The 18,557-nt window shown below is 41.9% G+C and overlaps 1 protein-coding gene and 1 long non-coding RNA gene across 2 annotated transcripts in view; one reads left to right on the top strand and one right to left on the bottom strand.

Moving 5' to 3' along the window:
* LOC106808474 (dedicator of cytokinesis protein 9-like) overlaps positions 1-8,360 on the top strand; it is a gene marked incomplete in the record, with an annotated part of 57,933 nt that extends 49,573 nt beyond the window's left edge. Inside the window, 10 exon segments of the mRNA XM_014811209.1 lie at positions 367-568; positions 1,016-1,128; positions 1,532-1,654; positions 2,266-2,379; positions 2,774-2,917; positions 3,656-3,869; positions 4,242-4,432; positions 4,864-4,964; positions 5,282-5,417; positions 8,250-8,360. Coding sequence (XP_014666695.1) covers positions 367-568; positions 1,016-1,128; positions 1,532-1,654; positions 2,266-2,379; positions 2,774-2,917; positions 3,656-3,869; positions 4,242-4,432; positions 4,864-4,964; positions 5,282-5,417; positions 8,250-8,333 — 1,422 coding nt within the window.
* A 5,987-nt stretch (positions 8,361-14,347) lies between these two features.
* On the bottom strand, positions 14,348-15,508 carry LOC106808483. Its single transcript, XR_001393780.1, has 3 exons — positions 15,252-15,508; positions 14,893-14,988; positions 14,348-14,408 (listed from the first exon to the last, which is right to left on the bottom strand). It is a non-coding gene; the product is annotated as an uncharacterized LOC106808483 (long non-coding RNA).
* Between the last annotated feature and the right edge of the window lie 3,049 nt (positions 15,509-18,557).

Genomic DNA, 18,557 nt, shown 5'->3' with positions numbered 1-18,557 from the left:
CTGTGTGTACTATGTACATGTGCTTCACGCCACCACAGATGAAGGAGCACGAGAACGACCCAGAGATATGTGTGTGTGTGTGTGTGTGTGTTCGTGCGTGCGTGCGTGCGCGCGCATGCGTGTGCGTGTGTGTCTCTGTGTGTGTGTGTCTGTGTGTGTACGTGTCTGTGTGTACTATGTACATGTGCTTCACGCCACCACAGATGAAGGAGCACGAGAACGACCCAGAGATATGTGTGTTTGTGTGTGTGTGTTCGTGCGTGCGTGCGTGCGCGCGCATGCGTGTGCGTGTGTGTCTCTGTGTGTGTGTGTCTGTGTGTGTACGTGTCTGTGTGTACTATGTACATGTGCTTCACGCCACCACAGATGAAGGAGCACGAGAACGACCCGGAGATGCTTGTAGACCTGCAGCACAGCCTCGCTAACTCGTACGCGAGCACGCCCGAGCTACGACACACCTGGCTTGAGAACATGGCACGCATACACGGCCACTACGGAAACCTGTCCGAGGTCGCCCACTGCTACATGCACATCGCCGCCCTGGTGGCCGAGTACCTCAAACGAAAAGGTGGGTGCGCGGAGAATCGTCTCGAGTCTAGATTGCGTCGCTGTGAGCAATATCGGTTTCTTCGAAGTGAATCGATTCTAATTCAGAAAGTGTTTTTACGATGAAGATGTAGCATCGTGTATGTGTGGTCCTGGGTCGATTATCAATTGGGACAGTTGTCTATAGCCACATGCTATTCTGTAATATATAATAGGTGTGTATAGTCCATGCAACTATGTAATTTATAACAGTTGTGTATAGCTATGCCACTCTGTAATGTATGGCAGGTGTGTAAAGTCCATGCTTCTCTGTCATTTATAATAGGTGTATGTAGTCTATACTGCTCTGCAAATAAGTGAGTGTAGTCCATACAGCTTTATGATTTTTGATAATTGCATGTAGTCCATACTGCTCTCTTATTTATATAACAGGTGTGTATAACCCTTGCTGCTTTGGTATTTATAACAGGCGTGTATAGCCTCGGCTGTTCAGCCTTCGTGAACATGTCTCCTAACATCAGCGTAGATGAGTCGAATATGAAGGAGGATGCTGGCAGCATGCAGGACATCTCCTACACAGAGGTAATAATAATATAATAATAAATACACAGAGGTAATAATAATATAATAATAAATACACAGAGGTGAGCTGCAGTATTGCTAATACGTGGTGATTTCTCACAAGGTAAAATTTACTGTTAGATTGTGAACAGTAATTAAGTATCAACGTGAACCTATGTATGTCAAGTTCAATATTCATACACTCATGATAATGGTGTTATAGTTAAATTAAGGTTAACGAGTTAAGTTTAATGATCTAATTTACCTACCATTCTATAGTCTTCGTTAGTTCTGGTGTGTTAGCCATGCCATTGCTGTTATATTGTAGTAAAATTATTCTAGCAAGTGTATTTTATTACTTATCTGAATGTGTTGTATCGTCGATCTGACGTATGACTGATTTTGCTTCTCCTTTACCTTGTAGGACACACTAGTGGAGAAGTTAGAGATGTGTGCTTACTCGCTAGACAAGGCAGAGCGCTGGGAGATGATGGGAGAGGTCTACAAACTCATCATTCCCATCTATGAAAAGCAAAGGAACTACCAGGTAGTAACCATTAGTAGCTGTTACTGTAACTGGTAGTAACCATTAGTAGCTGTTAGTAACTGTTACTATAACTGGTAGTAACCATTAGTAGCTGTTAGTAGCCGTTACTGTAACCGGTAGTAATCACTAGTAACTGGTGCTGTTCATCTGTTATTTTGTCGACAACTTTATCAATTTTGTTTGAGCTAGATTGTTAAAAGTTGGTATATAATTCAGAGATTGAAAGGTGGTAGGGAAAGTGTAATATTTAAGAGGCACGTTGCAGATATTACTGTGTACATGAGTACAAATAAGACCATCCATTCGTGCAATAGCACCTCCATTATAGAATGTGTGATCCAGATTTATGGTTCTAGAAAAAAAGTATGGCAAGCTTGCAATTGCATGTCAATAGCGAAAAAGGGCAGTAGGGAGAGGGGTATGTTTTGTTTTGAGGGTAGTTTTAGCAGCTTTATAGTTGTGCCATACGAATGAAGCCGTTTCTTGTGCTGTCTCTCGTGACGATCCAAGTTGTGCATTTGCTGCTTATCTTCGTATAATGATATTATAAAAAATATATAATTAAATATAATCGCTAACATTTTGGAACGTGTGCGTGTGGCTGACTGCAGGCAATCTCGGAGGCGTACGGCAAGCTTCACCAGGCCTACAGCAAGGTTGTGGACGTGCTGCAGCAAGGCAAGCGACTCCTCGGCACCTTCTTCCGCGTGGCCTTCTACGGACAGGTAAACAAAACAAAAAAATAAAAACATTAAGTGGGCAGTTCTAGAAAGTGGTCAACTGGATTTAGCTTTGCCTCTATTACTGCACAGCGACAAAGAGTTCATAGCGTAATCCAGTAAATCGTTATCATGTAATGTGAGTAATGTGAAGTTCTCAATCAGTGTGAGTAGAGGCAACAGGGAATGTCTATGCTTCTGAACTCACTGCAGTAGCAGAAAAGAAAGCGTTAGCACTAGGCTGACACATCTTCATCTATCTTATATGTAGTGGTTGATTCAGTGTACGTTCGTGTTTTACACGCGTTTATAAGACTCTGCTAACATTCGCATAACTAGGCAATTACAATGATACGTAGTAGTTCGGGCGTGTCTGACATTTGTGGATAATTTTCGACAGCATTTCGACATGGAGGATGGCAAAGAGTACATATACAAGGAGCCGAAAGTGACGAATTTGGCCGAGATCTCTGAGCGGCTGCGAAATCTCTACTCGGAGAAGTACGGCAAGGATACAGTCAAGCTTATCCAGGACTCGAACCCTGTAAGTGCTGTGCATGTATGGGTTTACCAGAGTATAGTTCTAACTATGTGTTCATACTCATAGTCTGTATCAGCGTGTTAGTCAGTGTAGCAGGCAGCAGTAGTTAGTTGCATCACTTTGTTCCGGAGGCGTACGAGTAAAGTATCTGATAGTGGTGAGTCTTCCCTTCAGTTAATTGTCTAAAAATGCATTGTTGTTTTTTAATTTGTCATTTTTTTACATTAAAAGTAAGTACTAATGGGATTAAATGTATCGTCAAATTCTTACCTGATAAGATTGTTTCTCAACTAGTTAAAAATCAAAAAAAACCTGGACGATTTGATATTATGATCCTGAAATTAATTGCTTGCTATGGGCTATGTATGAGTCATGAGTATATGTTTACATCGAACAATATAGTAAAATAGGAAGTATAATGCAGCAATTTAACCATAAAAAGTGAACAGAATTACTTACATTTTGTGAGAAAGTGGAAATGTTTTTTTTACTTTTACTATTTATGGTGACGTAATTACTTTAACTCTATATGTTTTAGAGATGATTTAATATTTCTTATATTTTTTCTCTCTATAAGCATGTATTTCTATATCATTGCTTGTGAGTGTGAGCTGCTCTTAATGTCGATCTTTCACTTCTAGTCGATGATCTATCTGATGATGCTTTTATTGCATCATGTATTTTTTTACGAATACTGAAATTGTCATATCTTGTACTCAGTGGAATTTTCTACTTTTATAGGTTGACCCGACAGAGTTAGATCCGAAGTTTGCTTACATACAAATATCGTTTGTACGACCATTCTTCAAGGACCAAGAAGGTGATGAGAGAATCACAGATTTTGAGCGAAACAACAACATCAGGCACTTTGTGTATGAAACGCCATTCATCCCTAACAGTAAGAAAGCGCACGGATTACTGGAAGAGCAATGCAAACGCCGGACTATTCTGACGAGTAAGGCATCAATATCACTAACATCCAGTGTTGTAGTCTCTGCTTGTCTTTGGCGGTTGATATAGTAAACTGTATATGAATATTTTATATCAGAAAATGAATTCTAAATATGATGTCCCGTATACAGGTATAACATTAATAATACATTTCAATCAATCCTTATATTTAATCATATATTTATAAAATACATAATTATAATTTTAGGTGCTTATTATTATTATTTCAAGGCTATATACATATCTTAAATCAGTAAATAACCTATAATTCAGTAACTGGACATTACGACAAAAGCACAACTGCGTACACTTGCTCACTGCTCCATTTCGCAGTCTCAGTGTAGACTGACACCAACTTTCCTGTCGTGCATTGTAGCTCTGCACAGCTTCCCCTACGTGAAGAAGCGCGTGCCCGTCTTTGGGAAGGAAGTCGTGAACCTCGCGCCACTAGAGGTGGCCATCGATGAGATGCACAACCGTGTGTGTGAGCTGAACGAGGTGCTACTGCGAGAGCCTCATGACATGATCAAGCTGCAGCTACGACTACAGGGCAGCGTCAGTGTGCAGGTACACGCACGCCGCACACTCCACTGTGTGCAATGATATCTAATAATATTATATATATATATATTATATTTATATCATATATAATAATATTATAATAATATGATATATTAATATATATAATATAATATAATATAATAATTATATATGTTGTATATGCAGCTAATCTCTATGTTTGTTTAGTATGTAAGTAAGTAGTGCGCTAGTATTCGTTAGCGTGAAGGTAAGCTGTATGCTAGCACAAGGTAATGTGTGCATATGTATTTTGTTAAACTTTGATTAGCACTGACTTGATTTTGTAGCTTCATGAAACTGTGTTTATATGAAACAGTGGCACCACGACTAAGCTAGCAGCTAGTAAAATATATATTCTTACATAACTCATTTATGTTATTTTATTGTATCGATAATTAAAACCTATGCTTTTATTACAGGTCCATGCTGGTCCATTAGCTTATGCAAATACATTCTTGGGGAAGGAAATGGAGAAGAAATACGATAAAGAACACATCAAGAGTCTGAAAGAAGCATTTAGGTATGCCTAGTCTGTTCCACAACATCAAAATTAATTAATGTAATATTATAAATACCAGTATGTTAATTGCGATTAACGTCGAGATTGGCACAGTCGTAGACATCACAGCAATTACGTCATCACAATGAATATCACAACATATTCCTCTCAATTTATCTCCACGTTCATATGAGCACCGTGTTGGTGTTTCTTAACTTGAGGGTACGTCCGTCGCACAAAAAGGAATGAAATTAAGGTGAAATGCTGCTCCACACATGTCTGCTGGAGGCTTGTGTATTGACATATCGTAACTTTAGTGTGTGTTTGTGTGTATGCAGGGCGTTCGTTCACGTGTGCGGTGACGCTCTAGAGCTGAATGCCAAGCTGATCGGGGCCGAGCAGGCAGAGTACCACGAGTCCATGAAGAACAACTACAACGACATGGTCGAGAAGCTCTCGGCTCTCATCGAAAATGTACGTATCTTATTTCCGTCGCACCGCGATTGTTTTTCTCTGCACACGCTGCACACGGTATCTGTCACATACATGTGTGTGTGTGTTTGTGTGTACACTGTGCTAACCCTCATAGAGTTGTCGACTCGACATGCATGTGACACACATGCTAGAGAGAAGCTATTTTTTGTCGTGTAAATTACGTCTAGGTAGTGTGTTTGTTGTAAATAAAATCGTTGTACTCGTTGTACATAACTTGCACCAATGTGTGTGATGTTTAGCCCTACAGACGTGACCACGTTGTTGTAGGTATGGTTGTTAACATCATCTTTGTGTCTACTTTGTAGCTTTTCACCTTGCTATGTGTGTCTCACTATCGTCTGTATGCCTGCTGTGTAGTTATACTTGCTTTTGTTTGTGTATCACAGCAATGTATGTGGGAGCTATTATAAACATAATACAGATGTCTTCGTCAATCTCTATTACTAAATAGGTGTTATAATACTACTATACTGAATAGCCTGTCTGGTAGTAAATGAACTAGAGATGCATTTAAATGTGTAATATTTAGTATGGCGTATAGGGCGTATGGTGTTTTTCATGTTACTACTGCATGTTATTAATACATGTGTTAATACTAGTAAAACGGTTTCATTTTTCTTTACCGTCTTCACACTGCACGTCTGTGTAGCTGGTCACGGTAGAGCAAAATGTGGTAAGAAAGGCGTATATGGTTGGCCATCGTACTCGGAAATAATTATTTTTACTGCGACAAAAATAATTTAACCGCGGCGAAATTATTGGCCTTTTACCCAATCAGAGTCCTTGTTACACATAATTTAACTGCAGATAAATGTTAAATTATGTGGAACAAGGCCTCTGATTAGGTAAAAGGGCCATAATTTAACCGTGGTTGAATTATTTCTACCGCAGTAAAAATAATTTTTTCGAGAGAACGATGGCCATGCAACCATAGGCGTAATGCCCCACACTTTAGTAGTTGCTGTTAGACTGTCGATGTTTCTGTTGAAATTTTCCTGATAGGTTCCAGTGATTGTTGTAACAATCGTACCTCGTCAGATTAGGCCTTCTACTAGAACACAGTCGGGGAGATTCATGGAGTGAGTTTGTACGCAGCACGTACATGCATTGCTGCATATTTAATTTCGCATGTGTTTGCGCGTAGTGGAATCTGTCGGCTTTGGTTGTCTAAGGCATTGCTAATGGTTATTTCATGACGCTTACAGTTCTACTATAAAACTAACAGCACCACTTGTGGTGCGACATTGCTTGCATGACCAGATGACAAAATTAACCAAGACCTAACTCTGTTTGGTTATTTTTCTTGTTCCTTGTTTGTTATTTTGTTAACAGCCTGCATTACAATGTATGAAAAGCAGATATCGAGTGGCGGGTCCAGAAGTGAATTCTAAAGGGGGGGAGGGGCGAATCATGGGCTCAAGGGCTCAAGGGCACGAAGCGCCCGAGGGGAGATGTTTAGTACTAGAGAGGACTAAATTCTAGGGGGGGGCGACCGCCCCCTGTGCGCCCCCCACCCCGGATCCGCCACTGGATATCTAAACAACCAAATATTCGCAAGGAAATCATTATTGTAATATGTAATCATGATACAATCATGCATCATGTACTGCAACACGGATTGTCGGTGGTAGGCAAAATACTTACAGGAGCTTCTCGTGTGTGCGTGCGTGCGTGCGTGCGTGCGTGCGTGTGTGTGTACGTGTGTGCGTGGGCACTCGCGCGTGTGTGTGTGGGCGGGGGGATGCATGCGCGTGCGTGCGTGTGTGTGTGTACGTGTGTGCGTGGGCATTCGCGCGTGTGTGTGTGGGCGGGGGGATGCATGCGTGTGCGTGCGTGCGTGCGTGTGTGTGTTGGCTCGTGCGTGTGTGTGTGTGTACGTGCGTGTGTGTGTGGGCGCGTGCGTGTGTGTGTGGGCGGGGGGATGCATGCGTGTGTGTGCGTGTGTACGTGTGTGTGTGGGCGCGAGCGTGTGTGTGTGGACGGGGGGATGCATGCGTGTGTGTGCGTGCGTGCGTGTGTGTGTGTGCATGCGTGGGCGTTCGCGCGTGTGTGTGTGGGGGGATGCATGCGTGTGTGTGCGTGCGTGCGTGTGTGTACGTGCGTGCGTGTGTGTGCGTGCGTGCGTGTGCTTGCGTAAGTTAATAGAGGGTGTTGCCTCGTTCATCAACTGGGAATATATCCCTATTATCTACTTCCGATACTAGTATGCTCACAAACACGCGCCTTTGCACACGCACGCTATCACATGCACAAAGGTTGAATAGTATTACTGTTTTCCATGAAATGAAATCGACGTCCAATAATTTGTGCTCGCGTTTTCGAATACAGATACGGCCCCGGCCGCACACGGTGCACATGCTTTTCCTAATTCCTATTGCTATTGCGTAATTGTTTCGTTTACATGTAGCTTGCCACGATGTAGGCTAATGGACGTTTCTTGCTGGTGTAACATTCCACGGGTTATTTTTAAAACTTTGTTTGAGTTGTTAAACTAAGTTGTTTAAAACGAACATTGTCAAACCAGTCGGTTTTTAACTTGAACGATCGTTATATTTCAAATAGTTCCTGAATCAACGGCGTTAGAATGGCAGTTGTGTATTGCGCGCCATTCCTACATGACTTATGCTTAACTAATCCCCAATTAACCGCTCGCACCAACTGCATTGCTTTCAGAACTGTGGGAAACGTATGCCTATGACGTCAAATTATCACAAATACGCCTAAAATTCTGTTGTTACACTCCTCTCGGTGCGTCGGTGGCTGCATATGCGTTCGCGTGAACTTACATATTCGGTGTTTCCTGTGTTGTAGCTTTATCCGACTGAGACAGGAATGTTCGTGAAGGAACTACCGCTGCAAGTGTTCAACTACATCAGTACCTCATCCACCGTATGAAGTCCGTCACCCACCCTTCACGAACACAGGCTGGTGCCACGCAGCAAACTGAAAGGCATATCGTAAATTCGAGTTACGAAAGGTTAGAATATAACCGTGATTGCATGGAATTTTTTTCGTATCAGTAGATGATTGTATGATGCTATATCTGTGCTGTAAACATGCTATGATGCTCTTTCGTCAAGAAAGATTTATGCGTTGAAACGACTTTAATTAATATGGTTAATTAATGTGATAAAAACGGATGCTTTGAATGCACCATCTCGTAATCATCGCTCAGGTTGACTCGAACCATATGCAATTTAAACTTCACACTCCTGAATTTTGATATGTTAGTAATGTCAGCGTATATGATGAACTTTTCTAGGCGCATGAACGATTTTGGTATATAGCTCATACGTTTTGTACCCACTAAAATCACTAAATGTTGTTGTACACACATAGTACTCATGAGACAGGGTACGATGTTGGGATTTCTGGGTCGACCCGTTAATGACTTGTGCGACATTGCGACTGTGAATTAATGTTATTAATACACTAGTGACGATTAATGGATGTGAGAAATAGCACCGCTTTCTACTCGGCGAAGTTTCCGCTTGTGCTTGTTCATCTCCTGATGATTGTTACATGTGATAACTGTTATCGTAACGGTCACTTATAGAAGGTAACAACATGTTAGTGTGTTTATAATGGTCTAGAGCTAATAGGTGCTATACGACGATTTTATATTAATGCCGGCCGGCATTTAACCACACAAATGTTCGATGTTTGTATTATGTCCGTTGTAATTCGCACTGTAGAACGTTTCCCGTGGGTAATTGCTACCACATAATTAATTGTAAGAAGCTGACGTGAAAGTCGGTGCACTCCCCGCCCACCTGCTATATTCTGGCAAAGAATATCTGTCTAATTTGTTTACCTCACTACCAGATACGATGGCTGACAACTCGTATCCTCGGTCCACGTACAACCGAACGCCATTTTGGAATTTAATTCCATCTAAATGAAGGTCTAACGTATATTCGGCATGAACGCGTGGACGTCTGAGGAAGCGAGTGAGGGTGTGTATGGTTAGCCATAAATTGTTTTCCCATCCTAACTGATACGGTAGTAACTTGTGTGATTCCTGCGCGTCAAATAGACTGACACACCGTTCAGCCGTCCAGAATTTCATGTGCTCTGATTGTCTTAACAACACGTCCATGCTTTTACGTGCCTAATTAATATAACAAAGGAATAAATGAGTTATTATATAGTCATGCGTGTAGATAATTGAATTGCATGTAAGTTGAACGTCATCGATTTCTAGACAGCATGAGGTTAGTATTTGTCCTTGAAAAAAGTCATTTTGGTTTACGAGCTTTGATATGTTAGCGTTGAATACGCGCGTATATATTGATATGTTAAATGTCATCTGATGCGATCAATTTAATGTCATGCTATGTTATTTTTTATGAAAGTGGTCGTGAAATTTTACAGCGGATTTTAATCAACTCGTTGTTACAATGTTGCGTGTGCTGATTTGATGGCGTACAATATTTAATTGAATATTACACGGGTATGTTTCTCTAATCACGTAGCGTGATTTTCGCATTGCTATATTTCTTGCCCATGCACACATCCTACCTATCCGCTCACTGACAGGTGTAGAGACGAACAACGATTTTTACATATTCTTATGAGCTTCGTCGCACGCGATTCTGCTAATTCATGGCTTTTTGTAACCAAGTTGCGCAGTCTCACTTTCGAAACCTCGTGTATTCATTATACAAATGTCAATTGTCTTATCATAGGATCTTTCATTTAGCAGAGAAAGATTTAGCAAAAGCAGCGTAGGGCCTACTGGTATGTTTAGTGTGATGCATAAACAGGTGATAGACTGCATAGGAAATTAAGGAATAGGAGCTTAAGTGGGGACTATATTTCTGACAGACATTCGCTAGCTTTTAGAAGAAGAAAAGCTCAAAGTAAAAACTCAAAGTACGTCCCTGCTGCCAATTTATAAACAAACAGGTGAGGCAGTGCATCACATAGACATTTGTCAAACTCTGGACGTGTTAATGATATTAAACTACTTGGAATGACACAGACAAATCTATACGTCCAGTTACCCGCAAGTGTCAACCAGTCGACCGTAAGTGTCAACCAGTGTCAATGTGTGACGCGTGTCGCATCTATGGATTTATTTCTTTGAACTGATCTAATGAAACTGGGAAACCAAAAAACGTGTTTCGGTTATTTCCCTCTGGTGTGGTCACTCACCTAACAGAGGGTAGCTGTTAATAGTATAACCGAGTCTTCATCCGAAGTTTTCCTTATATGAATTAGTCGTTTGTGTGCTCTCGAAAAATGTGAGTACACGTTTTGACTAGGTTATAGTAATCTATGTCCTATAATTTGGTTAATTTTAATGGTTGTAGGATTCAACTCCTCTGGTTTCATTGATTGATTTTGTGCAGCACCTTGTTAATTTCTTGTTTTTCTTTTATCAATTTATACGGCTTCTGTCATTGGTCGTGCCTTGTTTCCTATGAAATTGTGTGTGTTGGGCGCTCTAGTTGATCTTTTGTAATTTATATTTCAAAATGGTAATTAATATTGGCTTGTTATGCTATTCTGTGAATAAAAATATTTTTGTACAGTCAGCTGCGCTTGTTATGCATTCTATGCGCTTATATTCCTAATTGTTATTTCTGCGCCATTGATGCATACGTTGTCACCTATGAGTCACCTATTGACCTTGTGAGTGATTTTTCATCTACGAGTCTATCTCTTCAGAGATAGGAAAATGTGTGAATGTATATTAGAAATGGGGGTTATGCATATGAAGTAAACAGGAAACAATATTCTACAATCATATAATACGACATGTGGAGAAACTGCGTGTATGAATTACGAACTCTTTATCTTTACACCTTATATCTTTATTATTGAGTTTATATCTTTATTTCTTTTTCATCGATATCTTTACTACACATTATACCCCAGTATTGAGCAGCTATCTATCTTATTGAGGTACACAATATCACCACAACTCAGCATAGTATACATAGTGATCCTATACTAATCGGCACGAGATGCTATTCCCAGTTAACCTCGGGCTAACAAAATGTTTGCCGTAGCTCTATTATTGTCTTCCCTTCGATATCATAGTGAGAGAAAGAAAAGAGTCACTTACGGCGTAAGACGGTGGTGTAAAGGCATTCATGACAAGCTGAACGCCTTGTCGCGTGCATAGCTCCAACATCATTATCTCAGGCGAAGTGGTAAAGCCTTTTATTTTCGGCGCGCGCAAAAGCGGCTCAAGACTCAAGTGAGTGCGATTCGAGAGTATTAGTCCAAGACGAGTGGTCCGGACAAGGGAATTAAGACAATCGCGGCCGGTTATTATAGCTTATTATGTACCCTAGCCCCGCGTGCTTGTTCGTACGCCTTACTCGGCGGGTCACCGACAAGAATACATGCGATTCCTGTTCCCACACGCGGCATTGTGGCGGTATCATTAGCAGGGCTGTTGACTGCGCGAAAGCGATGCTTTATTTACGAGCGACGAGCCGCTATGCATTGTGCCGGTATCATTAGCAGTGCTGTTGACTGTCGGAAAGCGATGCTTTATTTCTCGCAGCAGTGATCGCCTGTCTGTGCTCGCTCACAGCGAAAATCTCACCAGCGTGAGATCAGGCAATTACTCCATACACGGAGTCGGTCGCTATAAATGCGCGAACGGCTAGATGACGTCATGAGTCCGGGATAGTGACATCCGCAAGTGCTTGAATACAGATAGTTGTTAGATGGAAACGCACAAAGATCATTTGTCATATATATATATCAGGGGTGAATAATGACAAATATTATATATATTTGTTATACAATATATATATATATATATATATAATATGTTATACAATAAATATATATATATATATATATATAATAATATGTTATACAATATATATATATATATTAAATGATAATATGGTTATACAATATATATATATAATAAGTGGGGCCGTGTTCCCCGATGTTCGCGTTACGACTAGTAGGCCCTAATGCAGTGTGTTATGTAATGTGTGTTTATTCCCGGACTAGTGTTTAATGTAGATAGATTCGAATTCAAGTACGGTCTGTACGTGCTATAAATTTCTCAGTCGCATTGGCAGCATGCTATGCGACAGAAAACGTTTTCATGTAGAGAATCCCTTTTCTTGCTTACACGTATAGTAGCATTTAGTTTTGATGGTGCAAGTGCAACACATGCTCGCATGAGGCTTAATCTGCAATAGCAAATTCTATATATCTTATTTCAGCAACTTGATTTGAATCAATATATAAATTATGTAATAATGCAGCAGTACTTGCATTATTGATTTTGATTTTACGGGCGTGTATGGTTGGCATCGTAGGCCCTACTTAGAAATATTTATTTTACCGCGCGTAAAAATAAGTCAAGCCGCGTAAATTATGGCCCTTTTACCCAATCAGAGGCCTTGTTACACATAGTTTAACCGCGGTTGAAATCATATTATCCGCGGTTTTTATGTGTAACACGACCTCTGATTGGGTATAAGGTCAATAATTTTTAACCAGCGGTTAAATGATTTCATATAATGATTCAAAATAAAATTAGTTTTTGAGTACGACGGTCACCGCGTCACCGGTCATCGTCTATTATGTTTGCTTGCGTACGCACGCGCGTAATCCGTGTGACGTGGCGAAGCACGAATGTGCGCGCAGCTTGCGTCATGACGAGTGCGTGCGGGCACGTGTCCCCGCGCATGCGTGCGCGCGTGTGTGTGCTCGGCAGTGCTGGGCGCGCACGCCTATGTGTATGCGTGTATCGCGCGTATTTTTGCGTGCGTACAGGGCGTATCTGGCTGTGTGCGTGCGTGGGCGGGATAAGTGTATTCGAATTTTTCAATGCTAATATGATATAAATGTTGTATACTACATACTCTGTGTTAACATATGTATTATTAATTAAAATATGAGTTCAATGCGAAAATATACAACAATTATTTCTTTCATACTGCAAATATTGCGCTATTATTCTACGCCTTATGATATTCCAGTAATCATTACAATTAGTTTTTCATTCTTCGGCCACGAATGCATAATGAAAGAAAATGCGATGTACTAAATACTACTATAAAATTTAAAGGAACAATATGAAATCGTAATAATCTATGCAAAACAAAAGAAACATTGCTTATACATTCATGCAAAAGCACAGGCGCAAAGTAAAAGAAAATAACACTTTATAAACATTATCATTACAGCAATAAGTACTTATACATTAACAGACAATTTCAATAGGTTACAGTACGAATGTCTAAACGCGTAAATCGACTGTGTACAACTTTAATATATATAATATATATATATATATATATATATATATATAATATATATATATATATATATCTGAGTCCAGCGGAATTTCACGTCTTACAGAGGCCGCCACACTAGCCGCCCGCTTCGCACATTAAGGTTCCGCGACATGGCGCCTGGACGCAGACTCGGGAATGCGTTCGATTGCGCACGTCGGTGGGAAAACCGAGGGCGTTAGGCATGTCTAGACTGAATGCTCGATACTCGCAGAATAGATCGCGTGTGAGAGGGTGATAGGAACAACGGCAAATTTAAATATCGTAAGTAGTTTGCGCCGTATGCCGTCGCATCGGGCGCTTGCTCGATGTTTCGTCAGCTGCTTGCGGGACGTCGGCACAAAGTATCCGCGCCCACGAGTAGTGCCGCCATTTGGATCAACCGATCCTTCGTCAGCGCGACACCGCAATCGTCGGGCCGGCAGTCAAATTCTCTCGGCTTGAATCATATCGAGATATGCGTTGCCGGGCAGTGTTCGTTAACACCGGGCGGTTGGGCGGCGGCCAGGAACCCGCCTGCTGTAATTCCGTCATGCACGGGAGCCGACGAAGGCACGTCGGTACGCTCCCTGCATTCGCGATGTCCTCTGCTGCTGCTTCTTGCTGCTGCTGCGCGTAGCTTCAGAATCGCATCTGCATGACGCCATTTCAAGATGTCAAGCTTTCTCTAGTTTCGTTCGGGCGATTCCGTCTTCAACAAAAGGTCGAGAAGAGCAGCCATATTAGATGTAATACCACGTTAGCGTACGTGTAATATAATATATATAATATAATATATATATATATATATATATATATATATATATATGGGATGAGAGAGAGAGAGAAGAGAGAGAGAGAGAAGAGAGAGCGAGAGTGAGAGAAGAGAAGATGGGAAGAGAGAGAGAGAGAGAGAAGGTCGAGAGAGAGGACAGAGAGAGAGGTGGAGAGAAAGAGAGAGAGAGAGAGAGAGAGAGAGAGAGAGAGAGAGAGCGAGCCGCGCGAAAGAGAGAAGAAAGAGAGAGAGAGAGCAGAGAGAGAGAGAGAGAGAGAGAGAGAGAGAGAGAGAGAGAGAGAGAGAGCGCGCGCGCGAGAGAGACGGTGAAGCGGAGGACATGGAAAAATCCGTTTTGTATTCGGCTGGCCATAATAGTATAGTTGAACATATAATACGATCATTGTAGGTATGAACTCACTTCGTTCTTCCTAGCATCAAGAATAAGGAACTCCAATTCTGTTAGACACCTGTTAATCCTTGCTCTTCGTTTCTTTTCCATCAACGGTTTTGAGCTCTGTAAGACAGTAATAGAATATGATATACTAGCGGAATCACAGATATGATACCGACAGCAAGAGTTGGTTGATATAAGAGATAGGATAAAATTTCAATCTGATCGCGAATGAATTCTATTTTGATAGCATATAACTGTTCATAAACACAATTAATATATAATATATTAATATATATATATATATATATATATATATTAATTTTCTTATTTTAGCATTGATTCCGTTTCCTAAATTCATCGAAACTGATATCCATTTGCTTTACCTTTCGCTGCGTGGTTAACATCTTTTCCGTTCCAGTAGAAACAGACATTTCTGAAATGTACCCGTCTGTCATAAGCTCTGGTTCAGTATGACGCACTAATTAGTTCAAACACGGCCTCAAAAGTAATTTGTATCAACTGGATGCTGAGTAGGTTGGTATAATAGTGAGTGATACCCTAAATCTGCTGCACTGGATGAAAATTGCCGTCGGTCACGTTTATAGTGCAGTACGTTTACGAAGGCGTGTCTAAAAAGGGTTGGCCAACGTTGTGATTGGATGCTTACGCGTGGCAGTCGTGCCTGCGCTATTCATAGGTACGTATCTAGATGGACTACATATATAGATGGTTCATCTTACATGCGTCTAAACAGAGGAATTGCTCCGACCTGTGATTGGAGGATAAAAATAGACCCCGCCCACTTTTCATCTTTGTTATTTCTATGGAGCTATTCATCGACCGGTAGCACGCGCCTGTTTCCGCTAGACTGTCCTGCAGGGAGTCAGCAGAAAGCTGCAGCAGCAGCAGCAGGGGGGGGAGGAGGTGGTACGGAGAGGGAGGAGAAGAAGGCACGGAGAGGAGGTGGTACGGAGAGGGGGAGGTGGTACGGAGAGGAGGAGGTGCTACGGAGAGGGAGGAGGAGAAGGCACGGAGAGGGAGGAGGAGAAGGCACGGAGAGGGAGGAGGAGAAGGCACGGAGAGGGAGGAGGAGAAGGCACGGAGGGATGGAGGTTGTACGGAGAGGGAGGAGACACGGAGGGGAGGAGGTGGTACGGAGAGGGAGGAGGAGAAGGCACGGAGGGGAAGAGGTAGTACGGAGAGGGAGGAGGAGAAGGCACGGAGGGAAGGAGGTGGTACGGAGAGGTAGGAGGAGGCACAGGGGGAGGACGTGCTCCGGAGAGGGATGAGGAGGCACGGAGGGAGGAGGTGCTACGGAGAGGGGAGGAGGAGCTGAGTCCCAGCCGGAATTTCACGTCTTAGCCAGGGCCGCGCACACTAGCCGCCCGCTTCGCACATTATAGGTTCCCGCTGACATGGCGCCTGGACGCAGACTCCGGGAATGCGTTTCGATTGCGCACGTCGGTGGGAAAACCAGGGCGTTAGGGCCATGTCTAGACTAAGTGCTCGATACTTCGCAAATAGATCCGTGTGAGAGGGTGATAGGAACAACGGCAAATTTAAATATCGTTAAGTAGTTGCGCCGTATGCCTCGCATCGCGGCGGCTTGCTCGTATGTTCGAGTACAGCTGCGTGGGGAACGTCGCACAAAGTAATCGCGCCCACGAGAGTCGCCGCCATTTGATCACCGATCCTTCGTCACGCGACACCGCAATCGTCGGGCCGGCGTCAATTCCTCATCGGCTTGATCATATCGAGATATGCGTTGCCGGCAGTGCTTCGCTTAACACCGGGCGGTGGGCGCGCCAGGAACCCGCCTGCTGTAATTCCGTCATGCACGGGAGCCGACGAAGCACGTCGGTACAGCTCCCTGCATGTCGCCGATGTCAACTCCTGCTGCTGCCTTCTTGCTGCTGCTGCGCTGTAGCTTCAGAGATCGCATCTGGCATGACGCCATTTCAAGGATAGTCAAGCTTGTCTCTAGTTTCGTTCGGGCGATCCGTCTTCACAAAAGGTCGAGAAAGCAGCCATATTAGAATGTAATGACACGTTAGCTACGTGTATATATATATATATAATATATATATATATATATATATAATATATATATATATATATGGGAGAGAGAGAGAGAGAAGAGAGAGAGAGAGAAGAGAGAGCGAGAGTGAGAAGAAGAGAAGATGGAGAAGAAGAGAGAGAGAGAGAGAGGCGAGAGAGAGAGACAGAGAGAGAGGGGAGAGAAAGAGAGAGAGAAGAGAGATGAGAGAGAGAGAGAGAGAGAGAGCGAGCCGCAGCAGAAAAGAGAGAAGGAAAGAGAGAATATATATATATATATAAGTGGGGCCGTGTTCCCCGATGTTCGCGTTACGCTAGTAGGCCCCTAATGCAGTGTGTTATGTAATGTGTGTTTATTCCCGGACTAGTGTTAATGTAGATAGATTCGAATTCAAGTACGGTCTGTACGTGCTATAAATTTCTCGCAGTTGGCAGCATGCTATGCGACAGAAAACGTTTTTCATGTAGAGAATCCCTTTTCTTGCTTACACATATAGTAGCATTTAGTTTTGATGGTGCAAGTGCAACACATCTCGCATGAGGCTTAATCTGCAATAAGCAAATTCTATATATCTTATTTCAGCAACTTGATTTGAATCAATATATAATATGTAATAATGCAGCAGTACTTGCATATTGATTTTGATTTTACGGGCGTGTATGGTTGGCCATCGTAGGCCCTACTTAGAAATATTTATTTTTACCGCGGTAAAAATAAGTCAACCGCGGTTAAATTATGGCCCTTTTACCCAATCAGAGGCCTTGTTACACATAGTTTAACCGCGGTTGAAATCATTTATCCGCGGTTGAATTATGTGTAACACGACCTCTGATTGGGTATAAGGTCAATAATTTTACCGCGGTTAAATGATTTCAATAATGATTCAAAATAATTAGTTTTGAGTACGACGGTCAACCGGTCACCGGTCATGTCTATTCATGTTTGCTTGCGTACGCACGCGCGTAATCGTGGGTGTACGTGCGACACGAATGTGCGCGCTTGCGTCTGCGAGTGCGTGCGGGGCACGTGTCCCCGCATGCGTGCGCGCGTGTGTGTGCTCGCGTGCGGCGCGCACGCCTATGTGTATGCGTGTACGCGCGTATTTGCGTGCGTACGGGCGTATCTGCCTGTGTGCGTGCGTGCGGATAAGTGTATTCGATTTTTCAATGCTATATGATATACATGATTATATACTACATACTCTGTGTTACATATGTTATATTAATTAAAATATGAGTTCAATGCGAAATATACAATCAATTATTTCTTTCATACTGCAAATATTGCGCATTTATTCTCCCTTTGATATCTCAGTATTACAATTACAATTAGTTTTCATTCTTGCACGAATGCATATGAAAGAAAATGGCGATGTACTAAATACTACTATAAAATTTAGGAACAATATGAAATCGTATATCTATCAACAAAGATACATTGCTTATACATTCATCAAACACGGCGCAAGTAAAAAAATAACCTATAAAACATTATCATTACAGCAATAAGTCACTTATACATTTACAGACAATTCAATAGGTTACGTACATGTCTAAACGCGTAAAATCGACTGTTGTAAACTTGTAATATATATATATATATATATATATATATATATATATATATATATATA

This window comes from Priapulus caudatus, unplaced genomic scaffold (genome assembly GCF_000485595.1).
Source record: "Priapulus caudatus unplaced genomic scaffold, Priapulus_caudatus-5.0.1 Scaffold280, whole genome shotgun sequence".
NCBI classification, from domain to species: Eukaryota; Metazoa; Priapulida; class Priapulimorpha; order Priapulimorphida; family Priapulidae; genus Priapulus; species Priapulus caudatus.
This window is presented reverse-complemented; position numbering and strand designations above follow the sequence as displayed.